This window comes from Mya arenaria, chromosome 2 (assembly GCF_026914265.1).
Source record: "Mya arenaria isolate MELC-2E11 chromosome 2, ASM2691426v1".
Taxonomy (NCBI): domain Eukaryota; kingdom Metazoa; phylum Mollusca; class Bivalvia; order Myida; family Myidae; genus Mya; species Mya arenaria.
The window spans coordinates 1,915,204-1,932,834 of NC_069123.1; the positions used below are offsets into that span (position 1 = coordinate 1,915,204).

A 17,631-nucleotide genomic window follows, 5' to 3' on the forward strand; every position below is an offset into this window, starting at 1 on the left:
TTATGCAAATTTGTGTAGCCCTTTTGATAACACAACTTTAAAACCTTGTCCAAAATGAGTGAAAACAGCGCAATAAAGAAGTATAAATTATAATGTTTATAAAGTTATATGTGACGTCAACAGCGAATATAAATACAAGGAAAGTAAAGGTTGTAAGTTGGATTTGTTTTCCTCAAAAAATAAGTTAAAAATGTGTCATCCTAGGAGGTAATGGATAGTTTAGAAATACAAATTTAAAGATCAATATTTTCTTCTCTGTAAGGTGAATGCCTCTACTGGATTTGATAATCTTCGCAGATGACGTCACATAAAACGTAAACATAGTAATTGATTGCATATATGATTTCATCTTTAGTTTTCTGCCCTGTGGGCGAAGAGTTAATGGATGGTACAAATTGTGCTAGCTGTGAACGGGGATTCTTCAAGGATAATGTTGGTCTAAACAAGTTCAATCCGTGTCAAGAATGCAGTACTGGGAAAACAACAGAAACAACAGGATCAACCTCGGAATCTAACTGTTCAATACGTAAGTAGTTTTTTTTCAATGAACAATAATACGGTTCGTACTTATATATTTAAGTTTATTACACAGTTTCTTTCACAGTTCCAACAGCACATTTTAAGTTGATTGTGAAAGGTTATTAATCTTACATGTTTCATGGGTAGAATCCAGTGCTGATGCAAACTACATGAAGCCATGAAACATTTCACGTTCCATGCCTTAGACGTATTTTATGAATATATACATTTATATACATAATAATGGATACAAATGTGAGTATTACCGCAAATCAGTCGTATACTATTGAAGACGACAATAATAAACTTTAAACTTGGAACAAATCATCGCTTTGTGACTGTATTCTTTCAGGAAAATAGGATAGAACAACAGTATCAATTAATTGTATTTTGCTGCAATATCCTATGAGAATCCATGAAAAATAACATTAGAATTGGAGTAAATGTTCATTCATTTTTACGTACACTTTGTTACGTTTAAATGCAATTCTCATCGTCTTTATCAACTTATATCAACTCTTGAACTTAATTGCATAATCGAAAATTGATCGAAATTGCTTAATCAATTGTTTCCGGGGTTTATATTTAACGGCATTTATAATCATGACCAGATTTACTAATTTCATTTTACTCATTCCTTGTCGGTTTTCAGCTGTTTGTTCAAAAGGCCAGTATATTAAGAATGGCGCGTGTGAGGAATATCCACAGAACCAGTATTCTGATGAAGTATTATTGGTATCAATGGTCTTGATACCCAATGTCGCATTGTCGAGGGTCTTTATATACGCAATGTATTGATACCATGGCCTTTATACCCAATGTCGCGTTGTCGAGACCCTCGACAACGCGACATTGGGTATAAAAACCATTGATAACAATACATTGCGTATATAAAGACCTCTGACAATGCGACACTGGGTATTAAGACCATTGATACCAATACATTGCGTATATGAAGACCCTCGACAATGCGACATTGGGTATAAAGGCCATTGATACCAAAACAATGCGTATATAAAGACCTTCGACAATGCGACATTGGGTATAAAGACCATTGATACCAATACATTGCGTATATAAAGACCCTCGACAATGCGACATTGGGTATAAAGACCATTGATACCAATACATTGCGTATATAAAGACCCTCGGCAACGCGACATTGGATATAAAGGCCTTTGATACCAATCCATTGCATATATAAAGAGCTGCGACAACGCGACATTGGGTATAAAGGCCATTAATACCAATGCATTGCGTATATAAAGACCCTTGACAATGCTACATTGGGTATAAAGGCCATGGATACCAATAAATTGCGTATATAAAGACCCTTGACAATGCGGCATTGGGTATAAAGGCCATTGATACCAATACATTGCGTATATAAAGACCCTCGACAATGCGACATTGGGTATAAAGGCCATTGATACCAATACATTGCGTATATAAAGACTCTCGACAACGCGACATTGGGTATAAAGACCATTGATACCAATACATTGCGTATATAAAGACTCTCGACAACGCGACATTGGGTATAAAGGCCATTGATATTAACACATTGCGTATATAAAGACCCTCGACAATGCGACATTGGGTATAAAGGCCATCGGTACCAATACATTGCGTATATAAAGACCCATGACAATGCGACATTGGGTATAAAGGCCATTGATACCGATTAATTGCGTATATAAAGACCCATGACAATGCGACATTGGGTATAAAGGCCATTGATACCGATACATTGCGTATATAAAGACCCTCGACAATGCGACATTGGGTATAAAGGCCATCGGTACCAATACATTTGCGTATATAAAGACCCATGACAATGCGACATTGGGTATAAAGACCATTGATACCAATACATTGCGTACATAAAGACCCTCGACAATGCGACATTGGGTATAAAGGCCATTGATACCAATACATTGCGTACTTAAAGACCCTCGACAACGCGACCTTTGGTATAAAGGCCATTTATACCAATACATTGCGTATATAAAAACCCTCGACAACGCGACATTGGGTATAAAGACCATTGATACAAATACATTGCGTATATAAAGACCCTCGACAATGCGACATTGGGTATAAAGGCCATTGATACCAATACATTGCGTATATAAAGACTCTCGGCAATGCGACATTGGGTATATAGGCCATTGATACCATTAAACGGGGTATATTTAGGCCACTGATGCCGTGGCGAATAGTAAACGAAGGCTCTTGACACGTTTAATACGGTTTATACAAAGGGCCTTAATATGAAGGTTCTTAATACAGTTACAATGGGTATATAAAGGTCATTGATAACGGTATGAAGGAAATATAAAGGGTCTTGACGCGTTACACTGGGTATATAAAGGCCCTAGATATGCTACATATAAACGCGCATATCGCCGTTACACTAGATATATAAAGGCAATTGATACCGTAACACATGATATACAAAGGCAATTGATACCGTTACACATGATATATAATGGCAATTGATACCGTTACACATGATATATAAAGGCCATTCATACCGTTACACCGCGTATATAAGGTCCTTAACAGCGGTACCCTTATATAAAAGTCATGAAAATCATTATACTTGCTGGGTATAAAAAGGTTATTGAAACGTTATACTGGATGTGTAAAGGCCATGGAATGGTGTATTCTGGGTTTACAAAGGCTATTAACACTTTGCAATGGTTATATAAAGGCTCTTGATTCCGTTACACTTGGTATATTATGGTTTTAAAAGACCCTCGACACGTAACACTGTGTGTATAAAGGTTGAAAAGTCATTCTCGGTATTTAAAGAACCTATTAACCTTGCACTGAATATATAAAGGTCGTTGATATCGCCGCACTGGGTATGTAAAAGCTTTCTATACAGCTCCACTGGATGTGTAAAGGCCATTTATACGGTAACATCAGGTATATAAAGCCATTTATATCGTAACAATGGTTTATTAAGGTTTTTGATACCATGACACTGGGTATATAAATGCCCTTGACACGTAACCTTGTGTAAATAAATGCCCCAATCAACTATTATTACTGAGGTCCTATACATCGTCACAAAGATATAAAAAGCCCATCATACCTTCCCACTAGGTGTATAAAGGCCTTCGATACCGTACACTTGGTAAATAAAGGCCATTGACATCCATCACGTGTTATGTAAAGGTCACTGATACCATTAAACTAGGTATATAAAAGTCATACATACCGTTACACTGGACATAAAAAGGCCTTTGATAATATAACACTAAGTACATAAAGGTCCTTGACACGTAAACATTGGTATATAAAGGTCATTGGTACTATTAAACTATGTATGTTATTGCTCTTAAAACATTATACTGGCTATATAAAGGCCCTCTCCACGTTTCTCTGAATATCATCTTACATTGATTTCATAAAGATCTTTGATATCGAGACACAAGTTATATAAATGTCATTGGTACCATTACACTGGAATATAAAGGTCTTTGATACGCTACACTTGTTGGAACCCCTTTACTCATTATACTGTGTATATAAAGATCCTTGATATCGATGGTCTGGGTACATAGAGGTCAATAGCACGTTTCACTGGGCAAAAAAAGGTTAATGTTACCGTAACACTGAAAATCAAAGGTTCTTGTTACTGTTACACTGGGTTTAAAAAGGCCCTTGAAACCGTAACACTGAGTGTTTTAAGGTCCTTTATTCCCTTAATATTGATATATAAATACATACTGTTACAGAGGGTATATACAAGCCCTAAATACCGTTACACTTGGTATAGAAAGGCATTAATGTCGTTACATTCGGTATGCAAGGGCATTGATGCTGTAACACTGGGCATTTTAAGGCCATTAATACCGTAAAACTTGATATATAAAGGCCATTGATACCATTAAATTAAAACCGGTGATTAATTTGCAAAATTACTTGCAAGCATACTCTAAGAATTGTCTTTGGTATGTGATATAATTTGTGAATACTAAACGATATAAAGGTCCGATTAAACATTTAAATAAGTGGAATAAAAACTCAAGATCTATAAGTCACGCTTGGGTCGTAATGTAAAAAACTCACCATTTACTAATGATGAATATTATTTGATAGTTTTTATAATTGCGATTATGTTCAACAGATAAATGTGGACCTGGAGAGATCAGTACTGAGAACGGATGCGTTGAATGTCCAATAGATACTTATCAATCAATGGATCACCCTTATTCAAGCATCGAGTGCCAACTATGTCAGAAGGATGGCATATTTGAAACCGGAACCATAGCTGCAGGTGTGTCTAATAGCGACGAGTGTAAACGTAAGTATTTTTCTAAATATCAAAAGGAAATAGCGTTCAATTTTGAATTAGGACTTGAATGACGGCATATAGAAATCCTGCTGTTTGTCTGTCCGTCCGTCTGTATCTACGGTTTCCGATCAATTAAATGAAAATGGTAAGGTAAAAGGACTTTGATCTAGTAGGTCAAGTGTATGTGGTTAGTGGTCAAAGCCAATGATCAGGGTGTCCTTACGATTAAGGTTAATTTCCGATCAATATGTGAAGGACATTCGGCTCAGGGATCTCAAAATTGGTATGTATGAGGTCAGTAGGTCATAGGTTATGGTCGTGGTGGCATTGAGCTTAAAGTCCGTTTACGATCGATAACCGGAGAGCACTTTTGCCAATGGACCTTAAATGCGTAGGCAGGTTGGTCTTTTCCAATAAATTAACCTTATGATTGTGGGGATAGTAGGTGAAAAGTCGAGGCTGAGAGACATCGAGCTGAAACTCACTTCTCGATCTATAATTCAAAGACATGGTAGGCAAGTTGTTCATAAACAGATGATCCGTATTTCTTTAAGATCAGAACAAAATGAAATGTAATTTAAACATGTTCACATACATACATGTTCAATAATGCCCATCAGTCCCAACTCAAATAGAACAGGCACACATTGACATCCACTCCATCTTTCAGTAACGTATCATTTTTGCGTCCATACTTCGTCCTTTACACTTGTTAGTTGTTTATGTTTCCAAAATACACGAGACGGTATCAATAATATGTTGAGGGCTCAAACTTAAAATCAAAATATTACCGCATTACAGTTTCAGATACGAGGTTATCAATCTCTTTTATCACTTTTACATAACAAATAAAAAGATCGCTGACAGCGTCGGCCAGGGATATTAAAACTCATCTACATATACAATTATATGATGTACAAATATCAACTTGTCATTAATATTATATATTGTAAATAGTTTTATCACCAATTCTTGTCGAAAGTGCCAAATGTTGCCTGGTAAGCGCACTCGCCCCTTACCGAGGTCACCGGGTTCGATTCCCGGCCTAGGCGCATTTGAGCTCTTTCGGTTGTCACCTAGCCGAAAAAGTGGGTTTTCTCTGGGTTCTCGTGTTTCCCCACAACAAAAGACCCCACTCTCGCACAACAGTGACTTTGCTTTCGTTATAGTGGCATATTACTGCCGTAAGATAATCTGATAGCGTCCGCGAATTGTTTCGTGTTAACCAGTTAATTTTTGCGATAATTATCTAGCTATCTTGTTAATATTAGCGATACTTATTTGGTGAGATAAATGTCATAGGACTAAACAGACTTGAAATTTCCAAGACTGCCACCCATAACCCCTTTTTAGCTATACGACACTAACAGGTTAACTCGATACGGTTTGGGAATTTCACTTAATAAGTAATATAATAACTGGTTAACTTGATAAGATTCGTGTTACAACTTATCTATAAATATATTTCTATAACTCGTTATCTACTTATTATTTGCGAATTTCACTTAGTAAGCGGTAACACAAATCTTTGTTAACCAGTTAATATGTTACTTACTAAGTGGAATTCGCAAATCATAACTGCAGCACCTGTTAGCGCCTGAATCTTGAATGCATTTATAGGTAACTGGTAACACGGCAGTTGTATGCTTCCATAATTAATAAATATATTGTCTTCATTATCGTTGCAAAACATAAAGTTTAAACTAAACTGCCACCTATTTCAATAGCAAGATTCGATCTAATTAAAGCCTTTACCAAATTAATAAATTTTCATTTTAGCCTTCTGTTCATCTGGGTACATTATCAACGCCGAATCCACTGGTTGTGATCCGTGTTCGCGAGGATTATACAAAAACAACGAGGACAGCCGATTCTCTGCTGAGTGTAATGGGTGTCCTGTGGGTACCACAACAGAAGACATGGCATCTACACATAGAGACAACTGTAGCATTCGTAAGATAACATTTTTTTTATTCATGTAAGTGTGTTTAGTTGATATGACCATTCTTTCTATTTACCAAAAATACACGAATTATTCATCCTACAATTATTTGTTTTGTTTGCAGAAATAGACAACAAATTAGTTATGATTTGCGTTATTCGAATTGAAGCTTTCATTTATTCACATCATTCTATCAACATAGGCTAAAAGTGGTGTAGTGTTTATGTGTGTGCCTCGCACAAAAGAGGTTGTCTTTTCGATCCCAACCACATATATCTACTCAGGGTCTTTCAAATAAACACCAGTGCTGGTTTCTACCAAGGATGCAGAATCGAGCGTGATTTTTATAAGACGTTGACTTTCGTCACAGTCGAATCAAGGAAAATTAATAGTTTAAAGTAATAAACAGACCAAAACTAAAATCTACTCAATCATGACATAAAAAAACAACATTTATCGTCAATATTAAAAATAATAATAATAATAATAATAATAATAATAATAATAATAATAATAATTATTATTATTATTATTATTATTATTATTATTATTATTATTATTATGATAAAAATAATAATGATAATAATAAGTCAATGTATAATTTCATATTGCATACAGCCGGATGAACACCTATAACCCGAAATCGTAGGGACTCAAACATTTCGAAATAGCGATATTTCGGATTAACAATTTTCATATTTTGGTTTAGGTGATCTTTTGTTTACATGTTTGTTGAATTATTGTTTAATAACTCACACATATTTAGTTATCATACTTCTTTATTCTTTATCAAAACGTCATTAAACATTTAAAACAAAATGACAGCACATGTATGTATATCGTATCTACTCGGGTTGGTTACCGAGCCCTTCTCCGGATTGTTCGGAAGTGGGTCGAGTGAACAATGCGGTGTTCGAATCTGATGAGACATTTTCGAATGGTATAAATAACCCAAATGAATCGCTCATTTTCTGACATCGATGTTTGTAACACACGCGTTCTCAATGTCTCTAATTGTGCTCCATTGTCACCTCCATCCGATGCCCAAGTGGATTCGCAGTATGGTGTGACAAACTGTGAGATGATCGAGTTCGAAATAAGGATTGATAAAATGGTGCGAAATACCAAAATTGGGACCGTAATTTTTACCTCGAAATATTATTTCTGAATAGCGATTTCGTATTATAGATTAAAAATTGAGTTAAACAAAAAATGAGTAAAATCGGGACCGAAAATTAATTTCGAAATAGCGATAATTTCGGATAAACGGTGTTCGGAAAAGCGGTGTTCAACTGCTTTTTTTCTTAAAGTTCATAAAATAATTTCAAAGTTATTACCCATGTCACAGTTACTCGTGTCCATTGCAATAATATCTTCCAAGGTATATTTTCTCTCCGAACTAGGAACGTAATCGTTTAGGGTACTCCTAAAGCTTCCTCTGGCACATCGGATACATTCCTCGAGTTTTTCAAGCAAAATCTGGCCGGCAGTCCTGTACATACTTCACATTACGGAAATCGTTTTAAGGTTGTACTCTATAGAAATTGTTCCCTTACACAAAGCTGGACTTGTTTTTTTATATTGAAATTGCAAAACACAACTTGCATTATTTCATTTTACCAGTTTTAGATTATTCATGTGTTTTGCGACCTCTATATTAAAAGGTCTTCACATAATACAATCCGACAACCGACAGTAAAATTAGATTTTCAAATATTACGAATGGGTGAAGGAACACTGAATTGACCCTTAATCATGCCAAAAATTTGAAGAAAAACAGTATTGTGATGTCCTTAGTGTCGTTATCAGATTGGTCATCGGCGCCTTAAATCTTGGCCATAACTCATCAATAAAACACAATAGACAAGCGTTCGCCTCGGGGCGCTCTTGTTTAGTCTAGCATTGAGAATATCACAGGTAATACGTGAGAGACTCAGTCGCTCTGAATATATTTTCGTACACCAGAGTGATGATGCTATGCGTACCATAGATTTGATTTATCATTATTAAAGCTCTGGTGAATGCGAATGCGCTAAATAAGGATTGCGTGTTTTATTGTGAGATGAGCCGCGCTCAGATATATAAATCATCGTAGTTTCTGCCTTGAAAAAGTAGAGATATATACACTTTTTTACATTTTAATTAATACATTTGTAAGTGTTAATATACTTTTTAATATCAACTGAATTACAAATAAACAAACATTTGTTTTTCAACACAAAATATGCCATAAATTAATTTATCAAATGTGATATAGCGTATTGTCCGTCGGGTCGGATGATTAACGCTGACTTTAACGGCTGCATACCGTGTCCTATTGGGATGTACAAGGACAATACATTGGATATTTTTTCGTCTGAATGCACGCCATGCCCAGACGGTTCAGCAACACAAAATGTCTGAGCTACCCAAGCTAGCCAATGCACCAGTCGTAAGTGAATGTTATGGCCTTTCTTTAACACGATTTATTGTGTTATCGTATCCATCAACTTGAGAATAATGTAGTTAAATTCATTACATTTGTTGACAAATAAAGGCCATCATTAAAATAGTACATAGATTATCACTCTTCAATATATCATTATTTTATGGATAACATAAACTGTTGCAATCTGATGTTTGAATTGCGTATTAATAAAACATGTTTAATCTAGAACATGAAATATATAGAATGTGATCCCCTAGTGTCTCAAATAAGTAAATGTCGTTGTTGTTGTCGTTGTTGCAGTTAATGTTGTTGTTGTTAATGTTATTGCTGTTTTTGTTGTTGTTGTTGTTGTTGTTGTAGCAGTTTTCACTTGTTTCATGTAAATAGTTAACTGTATGTTTAATAATGAAATTCATCATGATGCATGGACGAAATGAGCCATTTTACCGAAATATATGAAAGATGATCATTTAAACATTCCGCAAAATGCATCTAAAATAGGTATATTTTGTTTAAGAAATACAACTTCTCAATGTTATGAATCAAATAACATTGTTCATCGCTATAGTCTAAAACTTTATTCTTAAACTATTCTGGTTTTAGAGGAAGAGCGAAGCAGCCTTGCTGTTATCATAGGTACTTCCGTCGCTGGTGGATTATTGCTTATGGTTGTCGTGTCATTCTTGATTTACCGGTATGTAGGGTATAGAACACCCCGGTTAGTAAATGATGACATTGTGTCTCAGCTTATTTTTGGATAGTATATGATGTACGAATTGTATCGTATAACACAAATTTATATTTCTATGGACAAAATATAGTAAACATAGCAAAACAACACGGCTACTGAAACATTACCCACCTCTGCTGATATTGATAAGCAAATGCACTAATTTATAATGTTTTGTATTTAGCCTGTTCGGAATTCATGACATTAAGAAGGTTATTTCATATGAGTCCCAATTTGGACTGTTACCAAAAGGTTCTTCTGTTGCTGGTTGAATAATGTGTGTTATTGTCCTGACCTTCTTAATTTACCGGTTTGTATGGAATGTGATCAAATGTTATGTTAAAAAAAGCGGACAAAATATCCACCGATATGTGTCAACTGTTCATGCCATTTTATCAGTGAACCTTTTTAACGAGTTCCGAATCAATACTTGTAAGTGTACATCAAGGAAATATTGATGACATTGAATTTTATCAGACGCAGAAAAAGGAACGAGAAGTTACCGGAAGAAGGACGTTCCGACAGGACTGATACTTCTAATCCAATGAACGTCTATGATCAACCGCAGGGTATGATTATATTTTTACGCAATTAAACGCGGGTTTTTTATTTATAAATCGGTCCATTCATCTTTGTATTGTAAATTAATAAATTTTGATGGAATTCTAGGAAAGTGAAAACTAAATCTTCTTATAACAGCAGCGGCCTTGATTTGATTGAGACCGCCCATGCATCACGTTATTATATTATATCTCCTGAACAACTAAAATATAGATAACTACACCGTATGTCTATTTTAAAATATTTTTTGTTGCAGTCGGAGAAAATGACATACCGACTAGTAAAAATGAATATGACGTCATACCTGCCGACGTAAACGTTTATATGACAGTTACCGAAGATGCTCAAACAAGTACTGGAACGAACGAAAGCAGTATACATGTTCCAAATACTGATACTACCACTTCAGAAAGAAATATCTACTCTGAACTAGACGTGAACAGTTTAAATGACAAAGACAAAGATTATCTTCGTCTGTACTCGCATGATTCCCATGGGTATCTGGCTCCAATACAACTTGGGAACATATCCCACAACAGAAACGAAGAAGGGCGCAATAGTACATCATTTTTGTAAATAAGTGTAGTTCCATCACCATACAAATGAGACCAAGGCTGTCAAAATGGATGGTATGCTGCTTTTGAAAATAGCGTTCATGAAATTAACTATATTACATGGCTTGCATGTATCATAATTCTATTTCGCCTGATATAATGGGTGATGAGCAGTATGCAGAGTTTATACTATGTTTCCAAAATAGCATAAACGGTTGTCCATAATAATGGAATACATCAAATAAGTAAAATAACACAAATGTATATATATCATAACATGACACATACCTAAAGTGTTTAGTATTTTACCTATAGTATTTTATTATAATCCCGTAGAATGTTTCATCAACTTAAATAAACATAATCCAGTTTTAACAATCGATAGCCCTCAATCAATTATATAAACTATTCTAGCACACCGGATTTCCGGTAAATTCAGCCGTGCCGGAAAACTCCATCTGGCATCCCCCATGCCAGATGAGTCACGCGCTGTGACGTAATACTTTTAATTTATTTTATCAAACACTTAATGTAACCATAATTATGAGATTTCAATAGATGAGTTCCATTTATATTAACTTAACAAAGATATTCCTTAAAAACAAAACAAAATAACCCTTAAAAGACGTGATAGCGAAGGAACCTATTGACGTATGCAGTGAATACAAATTACTGCGCGTCATGACGTCAGTAAACATCATCGCACGCGCTTTTTGGTGAAATGTACAAAAACGCGCTTTCTTATGTATTTTCTTCACAAAAAATGTAATTTAAGGTATGCTAGAAAAAAATATATATCATGTGTGTCCGTTCCGGATAGTAAAAATCCGACCCTCGGGTACACTACGTAGCCGGTAACTCGGCAAGCCTCATAACCTGGCAATGCAGGTGCCCTCGGGTCGGATTTTTCTATCCGGAACGAGAACACATGACAGATATTATAAATATATAAGAGTATAAAAGTTAAGTATGTGAGTTCCTAACTCTATTGAATTTGAAATCGTATAACTAATTTATGCATGACAATATATGAAACATCTTTGTAAGCATGTTTCTATCATTATTTATATACGATGATATATAAATAATTGTTTGTCTTTATTTGGTAAAGTATATATCCTGTGCTATACTGTGGCTGTGAAATATAAGGTTTACATGAAAGCATTACAGTAGAAAGAGTTTTAATGATGCTTTGTAATGAAATTCTAGTAGTTTTAGTACTAAAACACAGAGAAATTTTGTTAATGGAGAACTTGTTAGCACAATCGCAAGAAGAGATGTTAATGTAATAAGGCTAAGTTGACAACATTACAATTGAAATCAAATAAGTAAGAACAACACTACAAAATGGGGATTTAAAAAGGTTATCTAACTTTTAAACATGGACAAAAAGTGCTACATTACGATGTTTTAAATCAAATATGGTAGAACACTACTGCAAAAATACTGTATGGGGATTTAGAGAGGTAATCTACCTGTAAAACATGGGCAAAAGGAGTTAGAGACATATAATTGTCACTCGTATTTTATAACGCCTGTTTTCTTTAAAGTGCTAGGGATATTGCTATCTTTATATTGAAAATCTATATATTCAGTACTCGTCTGCAGAATAAAATAAGTTATTCAGATCTAAAACAAATTTTTCATTTTTAACTTACTTGTCAATTTGTAAGACTTAGAGAGAATTATTGAGACAAAGACTTTGATCAAATTGTTAAGAAATTAAAGTAGGTGATGGATGAAACCTAACTTTATACCAAATAATGAAAGAAAATGTCAAATATGTCATTGTTGTTGTTAATTTAATTTATTGTAAGAATGTCCATTATGTATTGATATAAGAATAAAATCAATTAGCGGTGTATGTTCAGAAGGGTTTTGAATAAAGCAACGCATCATTTCATATTCGATAACTTAGCGTTTATATACGACTCATAACATCAGTCTCCATACGATGATATGAAATAGTATGTGTGGTGTGGTGTGAATTCTCAATATATAATTATTGCATTTATTATTTACTTGTATACCTATACTTTTATTTTATATACATCCTGTGCCTAGAGTTGCATATTAAACAGAGAAAACCGTCGGGGGAATGATCTTATTCTCTCTTTTTATATCTGACCGCAGACTTGTGACAGTTTAAGTAGAACACATTCATACAGAATCACCCTACATGCACACGTTGTTATGTTATACTGTTGATATAAGTGCGAAAAATAAGGAGCAAATCATGGTAAAAGCTGTAAAGCTTCCTTCTCAATTATGTCGTGATTATTTTGCTTTGTGTTTGTATTACTTTCCAACTCTTTACGTATTATTGTCACATCAAATCATGTTATTGAGCTCAAAGAATGTACATGATACAGTCAAATATTATGATTATGTGTTACACAGACGTTCAACCATGACGATATCTATAAAGCATATAGCATAATTACATCTGAACATTTGTCAGCAATAGTATATTCTGTCATGCATTTCCGGTGAAATATGGAGTTTTAACTTTAAGAACTACTTTTAAAATCAAGGTAGTTTCTTCCCCTTGTTTTCTTTAACTTTGGAGTAGAATGTTCCACAATTTGCTTTCATAAAAAACAAATTACAGACGAATACAACTGCTCGAACATGAATATGATCTTACATCAATTATCTTTTTAGACTGTTTGAAAGTAAAACGTACTTCCGGGAAATTCTCTTAATATTTAAAAGATAAACTGAGGATTCTTTTACCCCGACCATGCCTTAAAGTTTGTCAACAACCTAGCGTGGTCTTCACTCTTTACCTGAAAGATAACATGTCCTCAGGCGAATCACACTGGTCTCTGACAGTGAGGAATGACTAAATACCCATGTACCATGAAACAAACTCTATAACCAAGATACATATTTTTATCCAAAGATTATACGCAATTGTTTTGCTAACACGTGGGACCATTCAAATTTCATTTAATAAATCGCGGCGTAGTAATTTGGTCATGTATTCATGCCCTGTCTGATTTAAAGGTATTTTCGTGCATTGGCTTCATTTATTTTGAACAAACATGCATTAATAAAAAAAATCATTGAATAATACAAATGAAATGTTTGCTCTATAAACAATTAACTAATAAACTATAAAACATATCGTAGAACATTTTCTCCACGAACCGGAAATAGAAGTTTGACAGCTACATTATCAGCTTTAATTTTGCGTGAGGGTCGTTCCAGGGATAACGGCTTAAAAATAGAAGGTTTTAAATTAATAAATTAAAATACTAATTGAACGTCAAAAACAAACATTAAAGAAACAGAAAATTTGTTGATTTCAATGTATGGACGCCACTCGTGAAAATATGTTATTCTATGGCAGTCGTGGAACAATACGATTTACTCTGAAATCAACAAATATCCTTTATAACATAGCATCCATATTTAAATCAAGGACAGAGTTTTAATTAAATTATATAACCTACGTTACGGATCACTTTGATTTATTGTCGACAGTCAAATTGCCCTCAGTTATAAACGCTTGATATACAATCATTTGGCGCCGTTTTATCATATAAATTTACATGACGTCATACCAACGTCATTTTTAAAAATACGCGAAGAACAAACATCATCGCTCTCAAAATAGGTAACTCATGCGCATTAATTGTATCAATTGAAGAAATCGCTGGTTTAAAAACGTTGTCGTAATCCGAGCGAATAAGGTAGCAGGCAGTTATTGAATACAGTGTGAGACGATCGACGAAATAGCGGATAGTGTTGGATTAAGCCATGGAAATGTTTGTAACATCTTGACAAATGACTTGGTGGTGAAAAGCGTATGCGCAATATGGGTGTTCCGCCTTTTGCCGCGTTTTGAAATATGGAAACAAAGAAAAAACATCTGAAACGCTGAAAATTCTGCAACGCTGGAGAAAGGATTCTTCAGTCGTATCATTACTACGAATGAAACCTGGGTGAAATTTTAATACCCTAAAAATAGGGAATGTATGGTATGGAAAAGACGATATTCGCTTCCTCCTAAGAAACAAAAGAGATCCAAGTCATTAAAGTTAATAATCAACGTTTACTCCCACAAAATGAAGAACCTCGAGGCCAGACATATACTAAAATTTTCGTTTATAGTGAGTTGGAATGTGACAGGAGGGGACTGCTTAATTGAAATTTTGATCTTTCATCAAGAGATCTCTCATGCACATCGGACTGAAGAAAAACTACTTACAATATTCTTCTTTATGTTTCCCCCTGATAATCTCGACGTTCAGCTTATGGAATAGTGTATTTCCGATATTAAAGGCCGATTTCAATTTGAACAGGAAATGAAAATCGCCGTAGGGTCGACTGTACGCAGCTACGAAAAAAAGGTGGTACGCAGACATTTTGTTTACTTTTATGATAAAGATTAATTGGAATAAAGTTGTTCGTTTCAATGTCAAGTAAAACGTTATATTTCCTATTACCGGATATTGAGTCGTTTTTTCCAAGAAAGCAAATTTCGGTTATATTACAGTGTTTATGTTGTGAATCTAACTGGATAATATCTTAGTGTGCGTTCTACTTACAGACATAATTATCGGATCGGATATACATTTTGTATTAATACTTCTGGGTATAACAATTATTCAATGCATGCAGCCCATGAAATGACATTTCTTTGTGATTTATAAGCACCTCAGGCAAACAGTTATGACAGTTAACATTTTTTGCGGAAAAAAACGTGATAAAAATATTTTGCATACCGGACGAGTGTTTCCTGTCATGTGACCAGTGCTGGATAACCCCGTGTTACATCCCCCGTGTAAGATGAGTCACGCTCAACAACGCGTCACCTCTAATTTCTTATATTCTATGGTTGATGAAAAGTATACTAGTATGCTATTTCAATAAAGCGCAATAAAATATATAAGTATGCAAGACTTTTAATTAAAACTGAATATAAATAATCGTAAAGACGCGATTGCTAGAGGAAATATTTTTCGTCAATAGTGATTTAAAATTACTTTATGACGTCAGTAAACAACGTCGAACGCGCTTTCTGGTGAAATGTACGTTTTCTACGTCAGTTTATCCACAAATTGATAATTTTAGATATGTAAGAAAGGATATCAATCATGTTTTTCAAGTACGGGCACGCCTCGTTACCGGCTAACGTGCCCTCGGGCCGGATATTTCTATCCGTACCGGAACACATGATAGTCTAACAGTCTGTACATGTATTTTAGTGCAGTATTTTGTCTATTGTGTTTTTTGGAATAAATGTGTTTGGGGAGCCGTTTTCTGAGTCCACGACTAGTTTAACTATTTTTAGTTTAGCTATTAAAGATAAAAAACTAACAGTTTAATGTTTGTTAGGTTATAAACAGATATAAGACTTTTTGATAAAGTTTCCTTTAAAGCCGACAGAGGTCAAAGTCAATTCAACATCGGGATGTATAAGGTGCAAAAAATGCAGTTGTTTACCTCTATTTTATTTCATTATTTACGATCTAATACAAAATTGTATTTAAACGTCGCGTTCAATTAGATAAAAACATGTCCAACCAGATAAAAATATTATTAGAAATAAAACGCAATACTAGTAATATACAACAGCCAATTACGTACCACATTCTTATTCGAATTTTTGCTGAAAAAAATCTGGTAAATCCTCTGGTAATATTATATTATTAACAAGCAACATGCTTTGATCGACTTTAAAGGTTATTTCGTAGTTTAATGTTTTGGAAGTAAATTTCAACAACTGCTAAAAATAAATAAATTTTAAACTGTGTTACTTCAGTTAGTAAGTTCAATGCATTGTACACATCGATACCAAGTTTATGACAGTTTTCTTTCGCTATTTCATCATACAGAGTACAGCCCCTTTAACATAATCTGAATCACTGCGGGCATATCCATGGCAATCTTGAATTATCGCATATTCATACGCAATTATTTTCATTGCGCACAAAGGAGTTCCAGCAAAATGTAATATTTTACTTAAATTTATTTAACTGAGGTGGAAGAAAAAGCATTTACCATAAAACTCGTTTCCGCAAAACACACTACGCTCGTGTTGGAATGAACCTATCTTACACTCTCGGCCATTGAAGATACTTATAATCCAAGGTGGCATCAATTTCAAGTTCAGTTTTAAACAGTAAATTTAAATGTGGCACTTTTCATTTAAAGATAAGAGTATTCACATCGATGTCACTTCACCCACACTGCTTTTCAAATTATAACCTTTACAAGGTCAGTGTCAATGGTATTTCATTGTTAATTTAGATTTTTCCTGTTATTTTCTGCAAACTTTTCTTCTTTTGAAAATATCTTATTTTTTATCTGTGTCAAATATTTTGTGGCAGAATTGTAAACAGTATGTGTCTTCGTTTTAACGCAATATCAGGGTAAAGGTGTACCTTTATAACATTACAACGTACCGAAGGTCGTCGAAAAGTTACCGTTGGAGTCGTATGGTAAATCGATATAGACTAAGTGTAAAAAATGCCAAAATGATGTTCAAAGTTTTAAATATGTTTCTTTAAGACTAGAGGAAATTTAATATTTCTTATAGGCCACTTCGTAATGATATACAAAACGAAGGATTACAAA

General features: G+C 34.3%; 1 protein-coding gene across 1 annotated transcript; it reads left to right on the top strand.

The window, feature by feature from the left end:
• Positions 1 to 361: 361 nt before the first annotated feature.
• Positions 362 to 13,135, top strand: LOC128221499 (uncharacterized). Its single transcript, XM_052930109.1, has 6 exons — positions 362 to 526; positions 4,661 to 4,837; positions 6,608 to 6,781; positions 9,802 to 9,892; positions 10,406 to 10,497; positions 10,746 to 13,135. Exons 1-6 carry the CDS (start codon positions 382 to 384, stop codon positions 11,063 to 11,065), a joined length of 999 nt encoding a protein of 332 aa, XP_052786069.1. The 5' UTR covers positions 362 to 381; the 3' UTR covers positions 11,066 to 13,135.
• Positions 13,136 to 17,631: the final 4,496 nt, after the last annotated feature.